This window comes from Pelodiscus sinensis, chromosome 7 (assembly GCF_049634645.1).
Source record: "Pelodiscus sinensis isolate JC-2024 chromosome 7, ASM4963464v1, whole genome shotgun sequence".
In the NCBI taxonomy this organism is placed as follows: Eukaryota; Metazoa; Chordata; order Testudines; family Trionychidae; genus Pelodiscus; species Pelodiscus sinensis.
Window position 1 is genome coordinate 70,392,847 of NC_134717.1, and position 23,225 is coordinate 70,416,071.

General features: G+C 40.3%; 2 protein-coding genes across 7 annotated transcripts in view; one reads left to right on the top strand and one right to left on the bottom strand.

The window, feature by feature from the left end:
* DNAH7 (dynein axonemal heavy chain 7) overlaps positions 1 to 23,225 on the bottom strand; it is a 244,255-nt gene that overhangs the window by 20,185 nt on the left and 200,845 nt on the right. For 4 of the 5 annotated variants that reach the window (XM_075934216.1, XM_075934214.1, XM_025182029.2 and 1 more), the window contains 2 exons: positions 12,115 to 12,207; positions 3,266 to 3,442 (listed from right to left, as the gene is read on the bottom strand). In XM_075934216.1, coding sequence (XP_075790331.1) covers positions 3,266 to 3,442; positions 12,115 to 12,207 — 270 coding nt within the window. The remainder of the gene's footprint in view (positions 1 to 3,265; positions 3,443 to 12,114; positions 12,208 to 23,225) is intronic. The other variant, XM_075934215.1, reaches the window with a different exon arrangement.
* LOC142830252 (baculoviral IAP repeat-containing protein 5.1-like) lies at positions 4,751 to 10,756 on the top strand. 2 transcript variants are annotated; one of them, XM_075934224.1, is made up of 5 exons: positions 4,751 to 4,964; positions 7,718 to 7,827; positions 8,902 to 9,019; positions 9,471 to 9,532; positions 10,209 to 10,756. In XM_075934224.1, the coding sequence occupies exons 1-5, from the start codon at positions 4,827 to 4,829 to the stop codon at positions 10,231 to 10,233; spliced, it is 453 nt and encodes a 150-aa protein (XP_075790339.1). In that variant the 5' UTR covers positions 4,751 to 4,826; the 3' UTR covers positions 10,234 to 10,756. The 2 variants fall into 2 exon arrangements, with proteins under 2 accessions (XP_075790339.1, XP_075790338.1); XM_075934223.1 differs by lacking the exon at positions 9,471 to 9,532 and having other exon boundaries at positions 4,755 to 4,964.

Consider the following 23,225-nt stretch of genomic DNA (forward strand, 5'->3'; position numbering starts at 1 on the left):
TGAGGACATCTTTGGGATTATAAAATAACTTAATTTTATTTCTAAATGCAGGTTTTCAGTGTCTATATGCACTAGCTTAAGTATCAAACCCTTCACCACCCTTTTTTGGTGATGAAGTTTCTTATTAAGAATTCTACCAGGAAAATTCTGCCTCCTTCTCTCTTCTGTGAAATTAAAATTTCCCAATTAAAGAAAGAAACACTATATGATATGTAAGTAGGGTCTGAATGAATGCTTCCATTACAGCTAGCTGGAATGAGAGAGAAAGCCCTAATGTGTCTATGTAAATACAGGTTGCCCCTGCTTTGCTTAGATGTGTTAGATATTCAATTATGGAATAATGTTTTGCTCATTGCAATCAACTTGACTGAAGTTGGGTCACATTGTATTGTATTAATACTAATTGCAATATCTGTAATTATTGTGGGAATACAAAAGAAGAAAGTCTGTGCTTAGCCTGTCACAAAAGAGAGAGACACTGTCAGCATAAAGAAACTTGGATGGACAGAGGCTACACTGCCAGAGCCCTGTGAGGTTAAGCTAGGGAGCACAGGACTCTGAGTCAGCAAGCCATGTACCTGCCAGGTATGAGCTGTAAGACTGGTTCATCCTGTTGCTCCCCACTTTTTCAGTGATAGAGCTAAAGAGAGGCTCCAAAAGGAGTCTCTTTTATTATTTAAATTTACTCCAGTGGATGCTGGAATTTCTTGTGGCTGGGCTGTGCTTTGAGCCAAGAGCCAAATCCACCACAAGCTGGCAGAAGAAGTGAGAGGAGTGTGACTGAGACCCAATTATCAGTGGTGGAGACATACAATGAGCGGCCAGCAGAGCACTGGCAGCACCATGAGCAACCAGCAGGGTGGTGATGCAGAGGTGCAATGAATGAGTGGCCAGCAGAACAGCGGTGAAGAGGTGAAATGAATGGCCAGCAGGATGCCAGCAGTGAGCAAGCAGATGGTGAATGACCAGTGGAGTGACTAAGATGCCTTCTTTTCCTCCTCCGACTCAGGACAGGAGATGGACTCTGCGGCTGCACCTCTGAACTCTGAGTCTGCCCTGACCAAGGGCAGTGACTGTGAGTGGGGTGCAGAGAAGGGTTGGGCATGTGAAAGGGACATTTACATTGGTGGACTTAAAAACTTGAGAGAAAAAGGGCATTGCCCAACCTAGTTGGGGTGGGACTTCTACTCATGGTTTCGGTGATGCACTCTGTTTGTGGCCTTTTCCCAAATAAATACCAAATTGCTTCCCTCCCTATTTATTAAAAAATTCTTTTCTATACTCAGACTTTGTGCTTGCGAGTGGGAAACATTGCCTCTCAGAGGTGCCTAGGAAAGGTGTGTAAATTTCCCAGGTTACTGGGTGGAGGCTTGAGCCAATTTTGTGTGGGATGGATAGAGAGGAACCCGTAGATAGTGAACCCGGACGTGGCTGCAGCTGGCAGAAGGGTTATAGATATATTACAATTTTATATTACGATAAATATTTTTTAGATTGTAAACGCTCAATGGCAGGGATATGATTTGTATTACTGTATGTCTAAAAATCACTTGGCTTATCATGGGTGCTTATCACGGGTGCTGCCATAAACAAATAACTACAATAATAATCACAATTATAATAAAGGCTGTGTCAATCTAGCAGTGTAAATGGTCTCTGGAAGGTGGACTGGCAGGACCAAAGATGTTGAACAGGCAATGTGTTTAGCACTTGGTATAACTTCACTTGCTACTCTCCCCTGATCAATTGAAGAGGTAGCATTCATGAAGCCTCCCGTCTTCACTGAGAGAAAGGTGTTCATAATACAATGTCTTGAAAGGACTGAAAGGGGAAAAAATGGTGAGAGCCTGAATTTCCCATCAACAAATAGGAAGGGAAAGTTAATCTTGTAACTTACTTCAGCTTCTCAGGCTTATTCTTTTTTACTAAATATGGACGATGTGACCAAGAAAAGCTTGAAAAATGGTTATCAGAGTAATATAATTTCACGAATGGATATCGGATACACAGGGAGATAAGTACATTGAAATGAGAATTTACACCTACATTTACATTTCAAACATTTGATTTGCAGTGCATTTTAAACCCCTCTTGCATTTTCTTTTCATTACATTCCAGTTCTGTTTAATTTCCTATCTGCCTGCCCAAATTGGCTCTAGCTACATATCAATTTAATCCTGTATTGTAAAATTCTGAATATTTAAATAGACTTGTCCAAACATCGTATTGTTTGAGGCTGTAGATGTCCTATTAGAAACTACAGGATATATTTATAGCTTGTTGAGTGGAGATTTACAGTATGCCAGTCACTCCCAATTGCACAGAATTCTGACAGAGTAATTACCAAGAAAAACAAGTCTTTTATCTTTCTGGAAAAAGGCAATTTTCTGGTATTACTACAATATTATGTTTTTATGAAAACTTCTTTCTTGAACAAGTGTCATGTTGCTAATGGCTAATTCAAATAAAAAAAGTTTGGTTTTTATGGTGTACATGTTCACCCAAGGCCATTGAAAAAAACTTCTTTATAACTACATTAGGTTGTGTAATAAAGTGTTTTTAGATTAATACATGCAAAAATTAACTTAAATTTTTAGAAAACAATTTAAAAGATTGAAACCACTATTTTTTACTCTCACTTACCATTTTTTATTTTTCATAAACTAATGATTTTAACAGTTCTTAAAATCACAATGGGAAAGACAGTGCAGTAAATAATGAACATGATGTTAGTTACAAACAATAAGCCAGTTGTACAACCTTGATTCATTCAAAATATTCACTAAAGTTCATTAGTTCTTTGTGTGACTAAGGCCAGGTCAACACTAAAAGGGAATGTTGAATCAAGATACACAACTCCAACTATGTTAAATACATAGCTGGAGTTGACATACCTTGTTTAGAGTTTCCCTGCCATTCCCACAGTGGAACATGGATGGGAGCAAACACACCCATTGGCCTCTCTTACATCTTGCAGAAGCAGGAGTATGAGACATTGGCAGGGGCACTCTCTGAGTTCAATTTAGCAAGTTTTAGCTAGACTCTCTAAATCAAACTCCAGGAGATAGATTGCGGCAGCTTCAATCTTCCATTTCGAGAACTTGTGTCCCAAGATCACAGCATTGGGTCTAATGCATTTTTAAGAAATCAGAAGTACATTCTATTAACTTACTCTGACACTTTAATATTTAGGGTTTTTTTTTTTAAACATTGCTTCTCACACACGAGGATATCATCAAAATGAACCTTGGAAATGTTAATATACCTGGTCATCAGCAAACTTGAGAAGGGCAGCCATAGGGTCTGCACCAGGAGACAGCACAAAAATCAATGGTGCACAGCAGTGGCTATCAGAAAAAGCCTTAGATAAATCAAATGGAGGTGGTTCAATAAAAGGACGGCCCAGTTTGTCAGTGATAAATTCTTGCACCATCGGGATAATCTAGAAAAGCAAATGTATTGTATTAACCTGTCATTCTGAATAGTTTAATATAAATGTCAAACAAGCTACTCATTTTTGTAAAATTATGCACAGGAATAGTCACATTGAACTCAGTGTGTAAATGTTGGCAGGATCGCAGTTCAAGAAGCAAGAATTAGGAAAGAGGAAGACTAAATGCTTTCAAACAATGAATGATCTTATTTCTAGAAGTATCACCTCTAGTTTCACTACAGATACTATGAAAATTGGTAGGCCAGTGTAGGAAGCTGGAATTGCTGCTGCTAATATTTTATCTGGACTATGGATGGAGGATTTCAATTTCCAGGACAATCAGTCAAGCAACTTCCATTAATCCTAAAATCCAGTCCAGTATGCTGTTTTGCACAGCAATCCCCTACACTGAAATCAATGGAACTTTGCACAGGCAGAAGGTGCAGCTGCAAGAAGCAACTTACAGAAGCAAAAATCTTTATCCTGCAAAAATACATACATATGCTTTATGTTAATACAAAATCAGTAGTTCCACTGAAACCAGGGGACTAAAACTGATAATAAAATTAAGCATGCGTGTAAGGAGTTGCACAAATACAAACTGAATGTGGATTCAGACATAGTAATCGCACAACTGATGGCTAATATGAAAACAAATATGTGACTTGTATTTAAACATTAGCTTCTGAGTACACAGTAGAAAGGATTCTCTTAAGATTTCAGTTTCATAACTGCCAATGGAATTTCTGATTTGCCCATCTCCATGGTGCAATACATATAAATTTTAACACATCTCTAGTACAGTACAGTTTAAAACATATGCTAGAACATTTTTTTTGGTTGTCTTGAAAAGAAATGCAAAATTGTTAATGCACCATTTAAGTTTAAACTCTGAAAAGTGAAACTGTCAAGAAATGCAAAAGTTGATTTTTAATAGTAGTGTTAAGTGACCCACATTATATACTATTTTTCTAGCAATTTGATTTCTAATTAGATTGCTAAATGTATAACTGAGTGTATAAGTTATGCAAAGTGACTGGTTAATTTAGATATATGGAGCTTAACGTTTGTATTTCTTGTTACTTTAATGATCAAATACATAACTTTAATACTGAGCTAATACAGGCTCTTGAGTTTAACAGAGACACCCCTTTTAATGCTAAGATGCTTAAATTCCACTGTGGCCTCATTTCTCTTGATTTGTCTCCTGATAGACTCACCTGCTTTTACTCAACTAAAATGCCCTCATATTTACAGGTGGAAGCAATGAAGCCAATGAATGAAGTGACTTTAATTTGAGGCGAGGCAAAGCATAAGCATTACATGGGTTAGGGCGAGGATCAGACAACAGTTTGTTAGTGAGGTTTTCTTTTTTTGTCTTTCTTTCCTTCCAATGGAGACTTTTTTGAAAGAGCTTAGCCTAGCCTGTAGGCATTTGATTGAGTTTAGAGACATGTATGAGTATGAGAATCGCATAAAAACCTTCACAGATTGGCCTTTTATGGAGAATTGCAAATGTACTCCTGAGAATGTAAGTCTGACAATGTCTAATTTTGTCTACAACTAGCAATAAAAATAACATATGAGACTTCATTACAATTACTAAAGCTCTTCCCTGATAGACTTTTATGTTAAATAAAAATTCTTCTAAACTACATGTTCAAGTTAAATTAGAGTCAGACCTCTCATTTCTTTCCTCTCTTTTGCCCCCCTCCCCCCTCTAATTTTTGAAGGCTTAATTAAGTGCTTTAATTCTGTCCTCTGTTCTGGAAAGGTACAGCAGTTGTATGAGTGTTTGTGTACTATCAGTATGGAAGTCTACCTTTCAGATATAAGGAAGAGGGTTTAATCTCTTCTGTCTGAGGTTTGCTTTTGTAAAACTTCTTGATTACATTTAAGTTTGATTTCATTCTGTGTAAATTAGTGTTCCCTCACTTCTGAATCTAAGTTGCGTGTTTTAACACAAGCTAAATTAACTATGAGTGTGTGGGGATAGTGTTTGTTTTTATTTTGTTTGTGGATTTTTCAACGTAGTAGAAATCTGCAGCTTTCACAGATATTGATTAACTTGACCACTGAGGAAGTACCCAGATGAATATGGAATTCTTCGGTTTGGGGCTAAACAGAAAAAATTGGAAAAACTATTTAAAGTTCATACAAAACAGCCTTTTAAAAAGCTATCAGACTTAAGACTCAATTCAAATAAACATAACATTTGAGCTCATGTAAATGTTTGAGTTGTATCTTTCTCCAAATTTAACAATTTTAGGTGTTTTTGTTGTTGGTGCCTGTATGTGCTTAACTTGGCTAAGCTCAAAGTCAAAATGCAGTTTCAAAGTTGAAACATTTTGATTAGTTTCCCCATCTAAAATGGGTCTTATATTTAGGACTTCTGACTCTGAAAAATGCATTTTGGAGGAGAGAAGGATTAATTGGTGAGGGAGGAGAATCCACACAGATCTAGTGCTCCTTATCTGGCAGAAAGGAGAAATATCAGACAACTTGTTATTGGGCTTTTAGCACTTATAAAAGTGGAGCATTTAAACGTAATGTCTATTCAGTGCTTTAATCATACAATATACTATTCAAATGCTCCAATATTATGGTCCCTAATGCTTTGAAACTGACATGAGTCACAGTTGATATATAGTCACTGTATATCTTTAGGGTTAAATCTCAGATGAAGCATACTTTGGAGTTATCTGAGCAATTGTGAAGGAAACTCAAACATCAACAAATGTGGGGCCAACATGAATAATGGTAGTTTTTAATCTCTATCTCTTAACTGTCTTTAAAGGTAGTAAAGTATCTTTAAAAGGCTCATTACAGTAGAACTCCAATAGTCCGGCATCCAATAGTCCGGTGCTCCTAATAGTCTGGCATCAAAATGGCAAGAGCCTAGTGAGTGAGCTTCAGCAAAAAATGAGTCACAAGGTAACAGCGGCAGCAGGTGAACTAAGCAAAAAGGGTAAAAGTCTTAAAAAAACCTAAAACATTACAGTATACTGTATACAGTATGTACAATAAAAGGGTTAAGAACACTTCATATACTGTGTGTGTGTATATATTTATATATATTAAAAAAAAAACTAGCTTATAGTACTTCCTGATAGTCCAGCATATTTGATAATCCGGCACCACGTAGGTCCCATAGGTTCCGGATTATCGGAAGTCTACTGTATTTAGAGCATGGATGCCCTACTTTGTCCTTCAAAAACTCTTTATAGGTGGGATAGCTATTGCTCTACTGTATGTACTGGTGGAATATAACAAACTTACCACCTGTTGGTGGGATATAACCTATCACTTAGTTTGGAAACTAGCTTGCTAAACTTTCTATACTGGGAAGATCACTATAATGAGAACTGCAGAGATCTAGCTTTGTTTGTGAGACTCTTCTTTTAATTGTGGGATTGCCTGGACATAATTATATTTGTAAATGACAGTTTAGTTCAACAAACTATAACCTAACCCACTGATTAATCCACCTTGAAATATTTTAGACTATTTTCATCATTTGTTTTCTCTAAGGCAGTGTAAACATAGCCCTCTATTATGCAAATATGCAAATGAGGCAAAGCAGCAAATATTGCGGTGCCTCATTTGCATTCTTAATGAGCCACCATTTTTTGTGCAAGGGGCTTTTGCGCAAGAGCCGCTCTTCCTGGGGGGGGGAAGCAGCAGAACGCCTCTTGCGCAAGACGGTGTTTTTGTGCAAAATGATGGCTCATTAAGTATGCAAATGAAGCGCAGTAATATTAACTGCTTTGCCTCATTTGCAGTGGAGACGTAGCTGAAGAGAGAACCATGCATGGTACAGCAAACAAATGTTGTTCTTGGACTCATGCATTAATACAACTTCAAACTTTTTTTTATTTCTGGGTAAGCTATTCTAGTACTGTACTACTATTCAGGCTACAATATAGGGTTTGGCCCTTGAATGGATCCTGGGTAATATTCTATAATACATATGGAACAAGCCAACTGGGCACCGGCGAACAGCTATTCCATGCAAAAACATGTTATCGCCTTTAGCCTCTTTTCTAACCCCTTTGCCTGTTAGCAGCCCCTTGTTGTCTGTTTTAAACTTATGTTTCTAACAAACTAGTACTCCTTACTGGACAACCACAATGTTTGTGAAGAGTAGCTTCCAGGACTGAGACTCTAGACTGCAAACTCTCTGGGGACAGGGACTGTTGTCTCATTATATTTGCACACTGTATATTACATGGGGCCAAACTTTTTGGAGCTCTTGGTACTACCATAACTAAATCTTCTCTGCAGATGGCCAGGGCTGGCTTTATCCACTGTCCAAGTGCAAATGAACCTGATGTCGCAAAGTGTTTCTTCTGCTTGATAGAGCTGGAGGGCTGGGAGCCAAATGATGATCCACAGTAAGCAGCAATCTGCCTGTATTCTTCCTCACTTTTCATTACTTGAAACTATTCAATCTTCTTGAAATAGCCCTCCAAGTTATCTTTGAATAGTTCCCTTAATTTACTAGTTTGAGCATTATTTTGTTCCCAGGACTCCTCTGTGTATTCTGGTTTAGTTACCAAAGCATGCATGTGAACTTGACCAACAGACTTCAGTTTTCTATTATAAAAAACATTTGTTTCTTTGTGTTCAGCATAACTATATTCAGAAAAGTAACCAATACTGGTATTTTGAGGGTTCTTTGCTTCTTGACATTTGAATATAAAGCTCTTCTGCATTTTATGAGTTGAAGAAAATCTGCCAACACTGTGAGGTCAACATAATATTTTAAACTCTAGCTTCATTCTTTCTGGCTCAAGTGAAATGTCACTATATTCTTATTGGAAGGTAGAAAAACTGAGCTATTACTTTTTAGTTGTATTGACTCTGCAGCGCTTACTAAAGTAAGCAACTGATTCTAAATAACACAGGTAGCAGACTGAATAGAGGTACTGTTTATATAGCCAATATTCTAACTAGGGCCAATGAAGTGTACATTTCCCTGAACTCATGAAAATTGGTTTATACGTTGTGTGGTCTACAGTTTTTAAAACTAATTGGGGAAAGGAGAATGGAGGAGGAATGGCAGAAAGGAAAGAATTGCTTCAGGCTGCTCAATTGTGAAGCATTCATACCATAATAGATGCTTGCTTTCTCTCTTGTTGAAATGAATATTCTAGTATAGTGGAAGTAAACATAGCTGGGGGTTTACTAACTTGTGGGTGTCGATCACATGCATCTTAAAGAATTCACTTTGCTTTTTCCATCTGGTATTAGAGGAAAAATAGTTTCACAACTCTCCTCTTGACACTTTAAAAGTTGAATCACTACTGCTATTTAGGGGCAAAAGAGAACATTAAACAAGCCTGTGAGAAAATAGACCATCTTTCATATTAGAAAACTGTAAAATTGCACCCCTCTCTTGTATCTCCTCTCAAATGCTGTGGAAGACTAAATAGTCCCCAAACAAAACTTTTTTGTTTGTGCTGCAGGGTAGAACACTCCAAACGTCCTCACAACTGTGGGTTTTTATCCCTTACTAAGAACTTTGACGATCTGACAGTGGAGGAGTACTACATGCTGGAGATGGAGCGGTTGAGGACTTTTCTTGTAAGTGCTAGCATAAATATTGTTTAATGGCTTTGCAATAAATTGAGGATGCTGTCTAAATAAGAATCTGCCCCCCTTGCAGACGTTTCCATATAGGGGAGAGAGCAGAAATTTCTGTCACTGAAGGAAGCTGCCATGGCTGCAGTATCTAGGAACTCAAGGCCAGATTTCTGAAAATTGTTTTGATACAAAGTTGCAGATGAATGGTTTTTGTTTTGTTGTTTTTTCCTCCAAAAAATGTTCTTAAGTGCCTATCTGCATCTTTAAGTCTCAAAACAGTTCAAAAATCTGGCACTCTGTGCCTAACTCCTTACAAAACATCGCTCCCCTGGATGTACTTAGTCTAAGGGCTTGTCTTCACTACATGGTGAATTGACACTGCAGCATCTGCTTAGACACAATCAAGCTCTGAGCACTCTCCCATCGACTCCGGCTACTCTTTTCATCCTAGAGAAGTACCAGAGTCGATGAGAGAGCAGCCCCTATCAACCTTACCACATGGAAGACATCACGGTAAGTATGTTGACTTCAGCTACACCATTCATATAGCTGAAGTTGAGTAGCTTAGATGGGGGTGGGGGCATAGTGTAAAACTTGGCCAAACACTTTTACATGGTGGAAAAGTACTATCCCTTCTGGTATAACGTACAAACAGTTCTTGGAAGCACCACTCAGCATGCACCACTCTTTGAAACCCTGTCAGTTCAAGATGACAGAGTCCATGCTATACATGGTGTGCAATGAGTTATGCCTGTATTTTCCCTGTTTTGAGTGCCGTTGTGCCAACAAGTTTCCAATACAACTACAGAAGACAAATGGGAGCCCCCTCTCTTTCAGTAGTTCTGCATTTACCCAGTTCACTGATCATTTCTTCGGAATTCAAAGGAAAATGGCATTAACATCACACCTTAGAGAAGCCTTCCTGCTCCTGTGGTTACCTAAGTGGTAGCTGCCACGTTACTGATGTGTATAAAGTAATAGTTGGCCACAGGAACTGAACTTGTTTAGTTAATTGACATTTGACAGGCATCATTAATAAATCTAATGGGAGACCTAATTGAAGTCTTTGCTAGTTCCTTGTTAGTGTAACTGTCACTAATGAAAGTTCTAGATCGCACTTCTTGGGTAGCTTCTGAGTTTCTGTCTAATGCAACTTAAATACTAAAGAAAACTCTGGATTTACTTTAAGTGCAAAACTGGCAGGAGCACAATGAAGTCCTTTGAAGAGGAAGTTGATGCAACCAGAAAACGCCTCACAGATCACTTTGTCAGCAAACATCAGTACACTCCTGAGCCAAAGATGCTAGTACCAGAGTCTCCCTCAAAATGCTGATTCTACTGCATAAAATTCAGGAAGCTGCTGGACCCACAAATGCAGCTCACTTGGAGGGCGGGGGAGAGGGGAGAGAAGGATATCCAGGAAGGTTTGTTCATTCTTTAATGTCCATGTAGCCAATCCTAAACATTAATTATGATCATATTGGTACCTACAATGGATATTACAGATTCAATTGTCTTAATAGAGCAATATTTTCTGAAGACACTTGTAAAGTACATAACAGTAAATATGAACTCTTATCTCTGGAGGTATATCTGATTGCTATGGTAGATGGGATCAGTATATCTCCCTATAAATTAGTGTTTATAAAATAGTGTATACTGACTTGTTATGCAGAATGCTTCTATACTGTTTTTAGATGGTCAAATGTGTATTCTTAAATAAAGATTTTCAATTGATACACGTCTGCACCTGACTTGTGATATATCCAAGCTTTAGGAATGTTCTATTAGACAGACTTATTGCTAGGTATTTTGCAGCCTTTCAAGTAGCTGTAGCTTCTATCTCTGTGCTTATCCCTGAACAAGTAGCTTGAGATGGTGACCTTATCAGCCAGTTCCCAACACCTGTCAACCTTCAGAAGGACTTGGAGAAAAGAAATTAAGTTGCCAACTTAAATATTGTGTACTTGTCACCTCGCTGACTACTGTGACTTTTTTAGTGGCTACTGACAAGCTTCGTTTGGAGTACAAAAACTGCATAAGCTCTCTTTTCTTCTCGTGATAGAGCTTAGATTTTAGAACATAAAAATCATTCCTCTGGGAAGTGAAATATACAACATACTTAGATAAAAGGAGATGGAGGAAGAAGGCAACAACAACCATTATACACCTGGCAATAGCTCACATACTACCCTTCATAGTAAGTAGATTGCTGCTGCTGTTTTGTCAAATTATCCATGGTAGATACAGAGATGGACAGGAAGGGATATACATCTGATGATGCAGCCCCTCCTTACTTCCCCTCGTATGTACTGGTAAACTAAATCATGCACAACATTTGAAGTGGGCTATCTAAACAGGTCTTCCGCCTATACTAAGAATCTGGTGTTCCTGGTGAGTTTCTCTTCCTGGCTAACACTATGTACACTACTGGCCAGGTGCAAGAACAGAAATTAGTTTGTAAATATCTGTTGAAGGGGTGAGGTTTAGGGCTTCTGACCTCACAATTGCCTGAACTAAATAAATATTCAACAGTGTATTCTCTCAGGTGATTGGAATGTGAAGTAATACAAATTGTAAGCTGCTGAAGGGTATAATATGATTTCACTAAACAAAAGAAATTTGTTCTCAACTTGGATGGCATTGTGCAATGGGAGCCCAATATTGCTATCTCTTTATTTTAATGCTTAATCAAAAGCAGCAGCAAACTAAAGGGAAATTGTGCATGCTTAAACATCTGGAACTTGCAGACGAATTTGACAAGTGCTTGCTCTCCACTTTCAAAATAGAAGTACTAATGTGGTATTGCTTTCTTGCTAAATGGAAATAGGATACTATTACTGACAGTGATACAGTTATTCTGTTGCTAATGGCAAATGCGATCTCTTTAAATCACAGTGAATGCTTGTATAGCTTTGAAATCATAAGCAGCTGATGATCTTTGGTTTAAAGCCCCTCTTCCCTTGGATTAGAGACAAATAATAGAGAAATAGTAAGGGATTGGAAATAGCCAGACAATTCCTAAGGAAGGGGCAGCAGATGAAGTTTGGGATACTGTTCAACAGCAACTATTTGGCTTGCACTTCCATGCTTACTTTGTCAGGCCTCAGACAGCGAATGACAAGCATCCTCTGGAATGGATCCATTTTGTCTTGCCACTCTTCAGGGAAATCCTCATGGTGGGGATCCTATAAGCAGATATGCAAATGAGTTTATTTAATCAGCACTCTCTTTAGAGTGAGATTAAAGTACAGTTAGATTAATTTTAGGAATGCTTGATACAGATGAGACTGCAAAAATGGTGAATAGCTGTCACACCACTGAATGTACTAATCAGTGTTTCAAACTACACTGAGTGATAGACTAAAACATTTAAAGAAATGGGATAATCCTTCTATTCCTTGCTGTGGAATAATTCTAAAATTACTGTATTTTCCTTTTATAGCTCTCCACCCCTACATATAAATGTAAAATGCCTCACTGGGCTGTAAGTATAGCAATACGTGCAGTTCATGACTCTGAGTCTTGTGTCAGTGGGTATCTTGTACACACAGTGGCTGAAGTGATGTGATCACATGTCAGCTTCTATTTTTTAAAACAAAGTTTTGAGCTCTCATGGCTGAACAAAAAATACAAAACTCTAGAATCTCAAAGAGCTGAACGCGAATAAGAATACAACTTCTGTCAAAAGTTTTATTATCTGACAAAGTTGGGAATAAAGGTGTGGACAAAGTACCAGCCTATTTGGATTTGGGGATGGTTTGGTCAAGGGATAATATAAGCTCTTAAAAGCAATACCAAATCCTGCTGTTGCTGAAAGAAAATAGCCTTATAAGGCTGACAACAGAAATGAGACTACCAGGAAGTCATTACAATTAAGCCCTTCACAGCTATTTACTACCCCACCATACACAAATCCTGCTTTTAGAGTTGTTTGGCCTCGTAAGAAGATGTCTCTTAGTCGACTGTTTGGAGCTCTTGATTTTAATGTTAGTTTCTTATGCATGTACTAAAGCCACTAGTAAGTTTTGGGGCTGGTTTTGTTCAATATCTTCAATGATTTAGATGATGGCATAGACAATATGATTATTATGTTTGCAGATGATACTGAGCTGTGAGGGGTTGCAAGTGCTGTGGAGGATAGGGTCAAAATTCAAAATGATCTGGACAAACTAGAGATTGTCTGAGGTAAATAGGATGAAGTTTAATAAGGACAAATGCAAAGTACTCCACTTAAGAAGTAATGGATTTAAATTTCAGCAAGGGAGGTTTAGGTTGTATAGATACCATTTCATATTTAGCTAGAAGCCATTCTGTATAACAAAAGCCATTTCAGTTTCTTGTGTCTGCACGAGGGAGTGAACTGGCCTTCACCGAGGTGGGGAGAGACCAGAGGGATGCGCTGTTGGAATGTCTTAATGAACTATTTTGAGCTGAAGCTCGATCTCCCTTTTAACCTGTTTCTTTCTATGCTGATAATTCCTCTTTGAAGTTCTCTTTGATTTCTTGCCCTGACGTCAGACTTGTTTGGTTAAGGGTATAAAATACTAGGATTGATTGTATTAGCCAGCTTTACTGGGCCCGACTTTGCTGGGACCACGTTTGGCTCACTTTGCTTTACTGATCAATAAAGCAATCAGTTAGCCGCCTAAACAGAGAGGAGCATGGTGGTTTTTTTTTTTTTTTTTTTTTTTTTTTTGCTTCGACAATTTGGAGGCCCCAGCGAAGAGCACTGCAGACCTGGTACCAGAGACCCAGGTCCAGAAGTAGACGAGGATCAGCGCAGGCTTGGTACCGGCAATCCAAGCCCTGAAGCAGACGATCCTGAAAGACTGAGGCCAAGGTACCAGCTGCGGCCCAGAAGGACCTGCCAGCGATAGGTGAAGTAATCTACGAAGTCCTGAAGAACAGCCAGCATGAGGCTGGACAAACAATTCATGTTGAGCTTATGCTTAGTCTTGTTTTTAATACCTAGTAGTTATAACCTATATGGTTCAAATGTGTTTATGCTTTTAATGAACCAAGTTTCCCAGGAATTTAATTCCACAGGTTGCTGGATATGTGCTCACAGTCCTGTACATTCAGAAGGAGGCATCCCAATGATTCCAGTTCCACTGAACAACACTCAAATGAATGGCCCATTGTTTAGTGAGCTAAAGCCAAATGATACCTGGCAGGATAAAGGGTTTACTAGCCCAGGGTACATCCGCCTAGCTCTGACACCAGCTGGAAAATACTGCTGGACATGTAATGGTACAGGAGCCCGAGTGGGGGAAAAGCAGGTGTGAGGTAAACATTGTCCTGAATGGAGTATGGAACAGAAACAACACCTGGGAAAATAACAAAGGCCCTTATGACTTTGGAGTCGATGGGTACTATTTGCAATGGATGATGAAGCCCCAATGCCAAAGGACCTTAACAGCAAAGGTTGGCCATTACTTTATATGTGGTCGCCGAGCATACAAAACACTGCCCAAGGGCTGGAGTGGAACCTGCTACATTGGAGCAGCCTTCCCAGCCATTCGAATCACTAACCATCTCCCTGGGAGTAGAATCCGAAACTACCAAGAGATAACAGAAACACAGCGGTTTTGGGGAATTGCGTTCCCAGGATTGGATGTGGCCTATGCAGTAAGAGAAATTCGGAGGCTGAAAGTAGCTTTCGAGAAAGTAGCTAATGCCACAACCAAAGCTCTCCATGCCATTAATATGGAACTAGGAGAAGTGAGACAAATAGTTCTCCAGAACCGGATGGCCCTAGCCTATGTCCTAGCTAGTAAGGGCGGGGTTTGTGCCTTAGTGGGAAAGGAATGCTGTGTGTATATCACTGACACCAGCAAGGAAGTGGAGGAAGATGCCTCAGAGATTGAAAAAACTGTGGAACGCTTAAGGCAGGGGGAAGACTGGACCCTCTGGGATTGGTTAGGAGGCTGGTTTGGACATGTGGGAACTTGGATTTTGCAAGGTGTAGTCTTAGTATTCTCTTGTGCTTAATTTTGTTTCTTGCTAATCAAATGCTGTATTTCTTGTATTCTAGAAAACAAGGGACAGACCCTCACTAAAGGGAATGTGGAAGTAATGATGTTAAAATATGATGAGCAGAGAGAGGAGCAAGAAATGTATATAAAGGCTTTGATGAAAATGGAGGCATGAAATGGCTTCAAAGTTAGCCTTTAAAAGACTAAAAGGGGGGAGTTGTAGATACCATTTCATATTTAGCTAGAAGCCATTCTATATAACAAAAGCCATTTCAGTTTCTTGTGTCTGCACGAGGGAGTGAACTGGCCTTCACCGAGGTGGGGAGAGACCAGAGGGATGCGCTGTTGGAATGAGTTAACGAACTATTTTGAGCTGAAGCTCGATCTCCCTTTTAACCTGTTTCTTTCTATGCTGATAATTCCTCTTTGAAGTTCTCTTTGATTTCTTGCCCTGACGTCAGACTTGTTTGGTTAAGGATATAAAATACTAGGACTGATTGTATTAGCCAGCTTTACTGGACCCGACTTTGCTGGGACCACGTTTGGTTCACTTTGCTTTACTGATCAATAAAGCAATCAGTTGTTAGCCGCCTAAACAGAGAGGAGCGTGGTTTTTTTTTGCTTTGGTAGTTGGACACTAGGAAAAACTTCCTAAATGTCAGGGTGGTTAAACACTGGAATAAACTGCCTGGGAAGGTTGTGGAATCTCCATCACTGGAGATATTTAGGAGCAGGTTGGATAGACATCTATCAGGGATGATCTAGATGGTGTTCGGTTCTGCCACAAGGACAGGAGACTGGACTTGATTTCTCAAGGTTCCTTCCAGTTCTAGTATTCTATGAAGTGCTGGACCTTCCTTACGGTTTGATTTGGTTTTGTGAAGACTATTTTAACTAATCAAGAGCAGGTATCTTCATCTAATTTTCATTGCAATGTTTAGGAACATAGTGGTGCAACTATAATGAATGTTGGAGGAAGCTGGGCAGTTAGTAGCTTCTCTCTTATTTGAAAATGTATCCTTCAGAATTCTCTTAAATATCCATAGCTCTTCCTTTTTAGTTTTCACATCCGTCTTTTCAATCTAGCTGCAACAATGTATGTTGCATAGCATTCTATATTGCAATGTTAAAAACCATTGCAAATGGATACCAGCAAAGAAATTTCAAAAAGGATCACTTTTTTGATCATTTAAGATAACTCTTCATTACATGTAAAGAAGTGTATGAGACAAATTACTTCTAATACATAGGGAAACAAACAGCTATATGCAGAAAGATGTGGTATTGAGACTCTCAGCTTGGCAATACCTAAATTTTAAAGGCCCTGTTGATTAGTGGAATACACAAGCATAAGTTATCCTAGCACTCGGAGTAGGATCTGAAATTTTGACGTTAGCCAGGAAAAAGTGCAGAGGAGGGTGCCTCATCCTTGCCCCTCAGAGGGTTTTAGGAACCTATCTCAGGATACATCTACAGTGTGACTGCCCCTTGGTATTCCCTCATCTTGGGAAGCAGAGAGACCCAGCAGCTATTCTGTCCCGCTACCATCTCCCACCCAAGCTGTCCCTCTTTACTACAGTGGTGGAAAGTGGAGTTCCCCGGCTCCAATCCACTCTGCTCCACTCTACTGTGAGTGGAGTGCAGTGGGTTGGGGCCAGGGCACCATGCTTCACACCACCACAGGGAAGCAGAGCAACCCAGCTGGGAGATGGCAGTGAAGTGGAGCAGGTTGCTCTGCTTCCATGGCTCTCACCACTCTGAGTGCAGGAGGAGTTGTCAGGTCCTGCACTCTGAGTGCTGCCTCATGTCAGGTCCTGTGGGCTTATCTCAGTATAGAGGACTATCCTGTCCAGAGGGAAGTTGAGAATGATGCTACAGGGCCCCCAAAGTGCAGGTCCTGGGGCAGCTCCAAACCATCCTATGAGTAGAAGCCAAAGAACATCCCCATGACCCTACAAGTAGGAAGTTAATGGGCACTGCCTTTGCATTCATGAAAATGCCAGTCTATAATGAAATAACCCACAAAAGATGCTGGGTGAGAGAAACTTCTTTAGACAACAGATAAACCTGCAGTTAAGTGCAGCCACTAGAAAGTTCATTCTGATTTTGTCTTGTATGTAACCTCTTATTGCCAATATCCGTATTCATTGCCACTTGACTCTTGAATATTTAATGTATTATAGTTTTCAGTGTAAATATATCTAAGCGCTGTGAGGGTCAACAAAGTGCAGAACCAGAGCTGACTCCTACAAACTGATGAGTATAAAATTTGTTTGGGCCCAGCAGACCTGGCATTTCTGTGAGTATCCAGTTACAGAGTATGATGGGCCCCCTTGGGCCTTCTACTGGAGTCTTTGTGGCTACTTCTACATTGGCACAATCTTGTGAAAATACTCTTTAACGCAAGAGTTTTTGCATTAAGAGTATTTGCGCAAGAGAGCATCTACACTGGCATGTGCTTTTGTGCAAGGGATGTGCTTTTGCACAAAAGCATCCGTGCCAGTGTAGACGCTCTCTTACGCAAGAAAGCTCCGATGGCCATTTTAGCCATCGGGCTTTCTTTCACAAGAAATTCATGTTGCCTGTCTACACTGGCCTCTTGCGCAAGAACAGTTGCACAAGAGGGCTTATTCCTGAGTGGGAGCATCCTAGTTCTTGCGCAAGAAGCACTGATTTCTTACATTAGAGTGTCAGTGTTCTTGTGCAAGAACTCGCGGCCAGTGAAGACAGGCAGCAAGTTTTTGCGCAAAAGTGGCCACTTCTGCACAAAATCTTGCCATTGTAGACGTAGCCTGAGTCTACCACACCCTGCCCCAGGAAAGAAGCAGTAAAGGTGGGTCTTCCAGGCCTGCTTAGAAAGGCTGCAGGGAAGCAGTAATCCAGAGCACAGCAGGCTCGGTAATGTCACTGCTAGGCCTGAGCAATCATTTCCTATCTGGGACCAGACAGGATAAGCCAAAGGAACTTTATAGACAAGAATGCCTAGAAGAGACCCTCAAGCAGGAAACAGATAGGGAACATGTTACCGTGTAATTCCTAATTTTTAATGGCCATGTGTGGAATTAATTTTATGGACTAAAAAATGAAGCAGGGCCATCGTTGGATCTTTGTTACCCAAGAAGGATTTAATCTGTTTTAGACTGTGTGTGACTTAGGTATCTACCAAGTCTGAAGACCCTGATGAGGACAACAGCTGGGAGCATAGACAGAGTGGCTCCATCACATATGAACTGGATATTACGGAGGAACACTTCAAAGGGACTTAGAAATTGGGGCATACCTATTGTTAATCTGCAAGACAAAATAAAGGCAAACAGAGTGGCAATATGCCCTCATACTTTTATGAGATTTGTGTTTTTAAATAGACTATGCATAACTTGAATATGGTTTCTGCAAAACAGGTCAAGTAACCAATCATTCATGAGCCTGTGATCCCTTGAATGTATTCTATTTATATATGTATATCATTCTTGTCTGTGAAGTTAGACATGAGAAGTGTAAACCTGCTTATTAATCTAGAATTTTTAGTGAAAGCCATTAGAAGGGGCCTAATGGCCCAGTGCTCAAGGTAACCATCTGTAAATGGCTTTGTTTTTCTTGTATGCCCAAACTGTGGTTGGTCCTACAAAGACATATGACCATATCACCTGATGCTGGAATCCATCTTGAGTTTAGTATTTTTCATTGGGATAGGAAGAGTTAAACAAAGGATACCTGCTCTGGGGAAATGCTATTTAAAAAATGGAAAGGAATTTACTACTATCCTCAGCTAGCTTTTGAAACTATCTGCCCCACCGTAAGAAATAACCATGAAGAAACCTGAAAACATAGAACTCTAAGGATACAAGAAACTGTTAGACCCAAGCCAGAGAAAAGATTAGCTTTGTCTTGAAAGAATTTATCTGGAGTAAGGATTAGCGTGAGAATTATGTGTAACACTCTCTCTTAGGGTGCATCTACAAAGTACCATAAACTCGTGCTATGCAAGTTGCACAGCTTATTTCGAGTCTACTTCAAAATAGGCTATTTCTAAATTTGGCACTACCTACACAGCACCACATTTCAAAAGAAAGTGCTATTTCGAGCCATCCCTTATTCCTCGCAGAATGAGGTTTACAGGGATGGTGAAATAATGCTTCTGCTATATTTCAGAATAATGGATATGTTCAAAGGACACGGGGTAGCTATTTCTGGATACCTCTGGTATTCTGAAATAACGGATGTGTAGACATACTCTTAGGCTACATCTACACTGCAGAGTTTTTGTGCACAATCTCACAGAGCATCCACACTACAAGTGCGTTTTTGTGCAAAAAAAAAAAAAAAAAAGGACAGTAGAGCATCAGAAAACAGGGCTTTGGCACAAGAGTTATTCCTCTTTCTATGAGGAATAAACCTCTTTGCTCAAGAGATCTTGTGTAAAAAGGCGTGTATGGACGGACAAAGGGGTTTCTTGCGCAGAAGTGTCCATGGCAGTGTGGAACCTCTCTCACGCAAGAACTTTTTGTGGAAGATCTCTTCCACAAAATGTTCTTGAGCAAGAAGCCTGCAGTGTTACTGGCATGATATTGCACAAAAACTCTTTAGCGCAAGCGTTCTAGTATTAAAGTAATTGTGCAAGAGAGCGTCTACACTGGCATGTGCTTTTGCGCAAGAGCATCCATGCCAGTGTAGATGCTCTCTTGTGCAAGAAAGATCTGATGGCCATTTTAACCATCAGGCTTTCTTGCACAAGAAATTCATGGTGCCTGGCTACACTGGCCTCTTGCGCAAGAACAGTTGCACAAAAGGGCTTAGTCCTGAGTGGGAGCATCATATTTCTTGTGCAAGAAGCCCTGATTTCATACAGTAGAACATCAGTTTACTTGCACAAGAACACATGGCCAGTGTAGACAGGCAGCAAGTTTTTGTGCAAGAGTGGCTGCTTTGGCACAAGATCACACCAGTGTAGACACAGCCTTAGTGTATTAGGATTAGCTGGCACGTTTTATTTTAGATTAATAATTTTTTGTCTTTTTCACTTGCAATAACTTAAATCATACTTTTCAGGCTTAATAAAAACTTTTATTTTCAAACCCAGTGTAAATAATTAGCTGGGGCAGTGGGAGGGAGTCACAGCTGTACATCTCTCTCTTTCATTGATAAAGTACCCAAAAATGTAGATGGTAGCATGAGGTGTTGTGGGCACAACCCACTTCTTCAGATGATATAGCATGGGGTATGAGTGTGCGTTGTCTCCCTGAATGTACTGGCTTCCCCCCTCTTACCCTCATGGGAGGCAGCAGTGTGTGGTCAGGTCAGCTTAAAAGACAGTTCCTTACATGTACCCGCTACCTCTCCCGCCCCCGCTACAGAGGGCTGTGTGTAACCGAGAGGGTTAACCGATGAGCCCAGGCTCATGTACTTGAGTAAATGTTAACATCCCTGGCTAGTACAGTCACCTGAGCAATACAGATTCCAGGCCCTGCTTTCAGCAAAGCTCTATGCACACCGAGTGGAGCAGGTCTCCTGGGGAATGTCTAACATGCATTCTGTTGGACTTTGGCAGGACATGGGTGCTCAGAAGCTCAATGATGTTGGCAGTACGAAGTAGGGATGTAAAATCCTGGTTAATCAGTTAACACGTTCAGTCCTACCTAGCGTTTAATCAATAAACTGATTAAAGCAGGATCCCAGGGCAGCCCCTGTCCATGGTGGGCCCAGGTTCCCTATGGACAAGCCAGCTCTCAGCCCCTGTCTGCAGTGGGCAGCCCCTGTCCATGGTGGGCCTGGGTTCCCTATGGACAGGCCAGCTCTCCACCCCTGCCAAAGCAGCCCCTGTCTGAAGTGGGCCCCCTACGGGACTGAAGCAGCCCCCTGTCCATGGCAGGCAGGGAGCTGCTCCAGGTCCCTCCCCTCCCTCCCTCCTCCCCTGTTACTGGTTAACCATTTAGGGTTATGCTTACTAATTAACCAGGTAACCTTTCACATCCCTAGTATGTGGGTACAATGGAGACTCTAGCAGTGGAAATCTAGAAGACTGCAACAGTTGGTGGCAGCTGAGAAGTGGCTTTATGAAAGGCAATAATGCCTAAAGGTTGGTCTTAGGAACATAAGTGCCTACATCTCTCTTGTGAATCAAGCCTAAAATTCCTATATGAAATAAGGATAATAAAACATCTTTGATCACCTTCACTACAGAGACTAGTGGTCTGCCAAATGAAACGTAGCTGCATTCATGTTATTAAAATACTAGGATCTGATTCACCAAAACTGTTAAACTGTGCTAAAATAATGGGATTTTCTTGAGTTAAGCTCACAAGTCTGCGGGGCTTTCCATGGTATTTGTTCTCCTGAGGCAGCTGAGTTGGGATTTTCAAGTCATTCTAAGTGTTTTTCTCAATTGGAGACTTAAATCGCTTCCTGAAAATCCCTAAAGACAATATTAAAACAGCCCTTGACTTAAATATAATGCATTTTAAAATACACATTGCTTCTTGTAAACACTTGCAAAGCAACAAAATTGATTTTATGGGGAAAACAGGGAACAGTTTAATACCCTGATTGGTCTAGCACCCTTATTGTATGGTCTAGACCCGTGGTCCCCAACATGGTGCCCACGGGCGCCATTTGTGTGTGCCCGCCAAGTGCTTGGGGCTGGCTTGGCCCCAGGCACGTGGCGCATGCGCGGTGCCAGAGCCGGCCCCGGGCACATGGCGCACGGTGAGTGCCGGCCCCGGGAGCACCGCGGATTGGCCGCCCGCGCTCTGGGCATGCGGCGCTTGGGGGGGGGAGCACCGAGCACGCGGGGCTTGGGGGGGGAGAGCGCCCCCGGGCACTCGGCTATGGGGGGGGCCGCCTCTGGGCATGCAACTATGGGGGGGCCCCGCCCCCGCCCCTGGGCGCGCAAATGTCCCCGCCCCCTGGCGCCCGGCGGGCGAACGGCCACGCCCCCTGGTGCCCGGCAACCTCTAATGGTTGGGGACCACTGGTCTAGACAGTTCTTGGTCCTGCCGTCTAGACCTGCTAATTTGAACCCTGGAAGATCAACTGCAGTAGCTTCAATATTCTCTGTAGACAAGCCCTCTGTATTATCAATAAGGCAAATTATGGATATATATAGAGATTTTTTTATTATGAAAAAATATATTTTTGCAATAAGCCTATGTAATTTGGCTAAATCCTATTAAAACCAATCATGTGTGAATATATCAGTCAGATGTTGAGGGGGAAATAGATTCCAAATATGAGCTAAAATAATTAAAAAAATACTTTCGTTTAATGTCTGTTCCTGGCAGAGTAGCTTTCAGGATGCTTAATGACAATACAGCAACTATTATGTTCTCAAGCATAACCATTTCTCAGATAAAAGTAATTTATGTTACAATGTGACATCTTAACACAATAAGAGAGAATAAACTTTTCATGATGTTTTATTGTGGTATAAACCACTTAAATAATAAACTGGAAACAGCAATCCTGATAACATTTATTTTCTCTCTCATGGGTGCTCTTACCCAATGTCCCAAATGTTCAATAACTAGAATAGCAAAAAATTCTACTTCATGGTGATAAATCTAACATTACAAAAGCTAGATATGTTAAGGATAAGTTTTTGTCATGACCTCTGTGAATGGCAGAACAGCTTTTCCAATTCAGAATAGGGAGACAAAATATTAACAATATGCCTGATCTTGCCCTCACCGAAGTCAGTAAAAGTTCTGCTATTGCCGTAAATGCTACCATTCATCAGACCCCTGTATAAACAAACTGATATCCTGATTCTGCAATGCTTAATAACTAGCATTTATTCACAGAAGTTCTTATTTACTTTAGATAGTCTGCACTCCATATATAAGTACCATTCGATAAGCTAGATTTTGGCTTTTCAGCCAGTCTTGAATAGGCAGAGGGGCAGAGCCTCACACAATCTCATAAAGTGCTGTAGCCTGTTATTTGGGGTAGTTTCTTACTGACCTTCTTTTCTTAACCCTTTGTGATGTAACATCCCACATTCTTTATGAAAAATATGCTTATGACATGAATATGATATAACTGAAATAAGCTTTATGCAAGATAATTCATGTAAGGTATCATTAGAAAGGTTATGATTTACTGAATATAATTATCCCATTTGTATGCATATGTCACTTCTGTATATGAAGTTAGTAATATTGATCTGTGTATCCGTGGCTATGTCTAGACTGCAGAGTTAAATAGTAAAATCATACACAGTTTGCAGTATACAA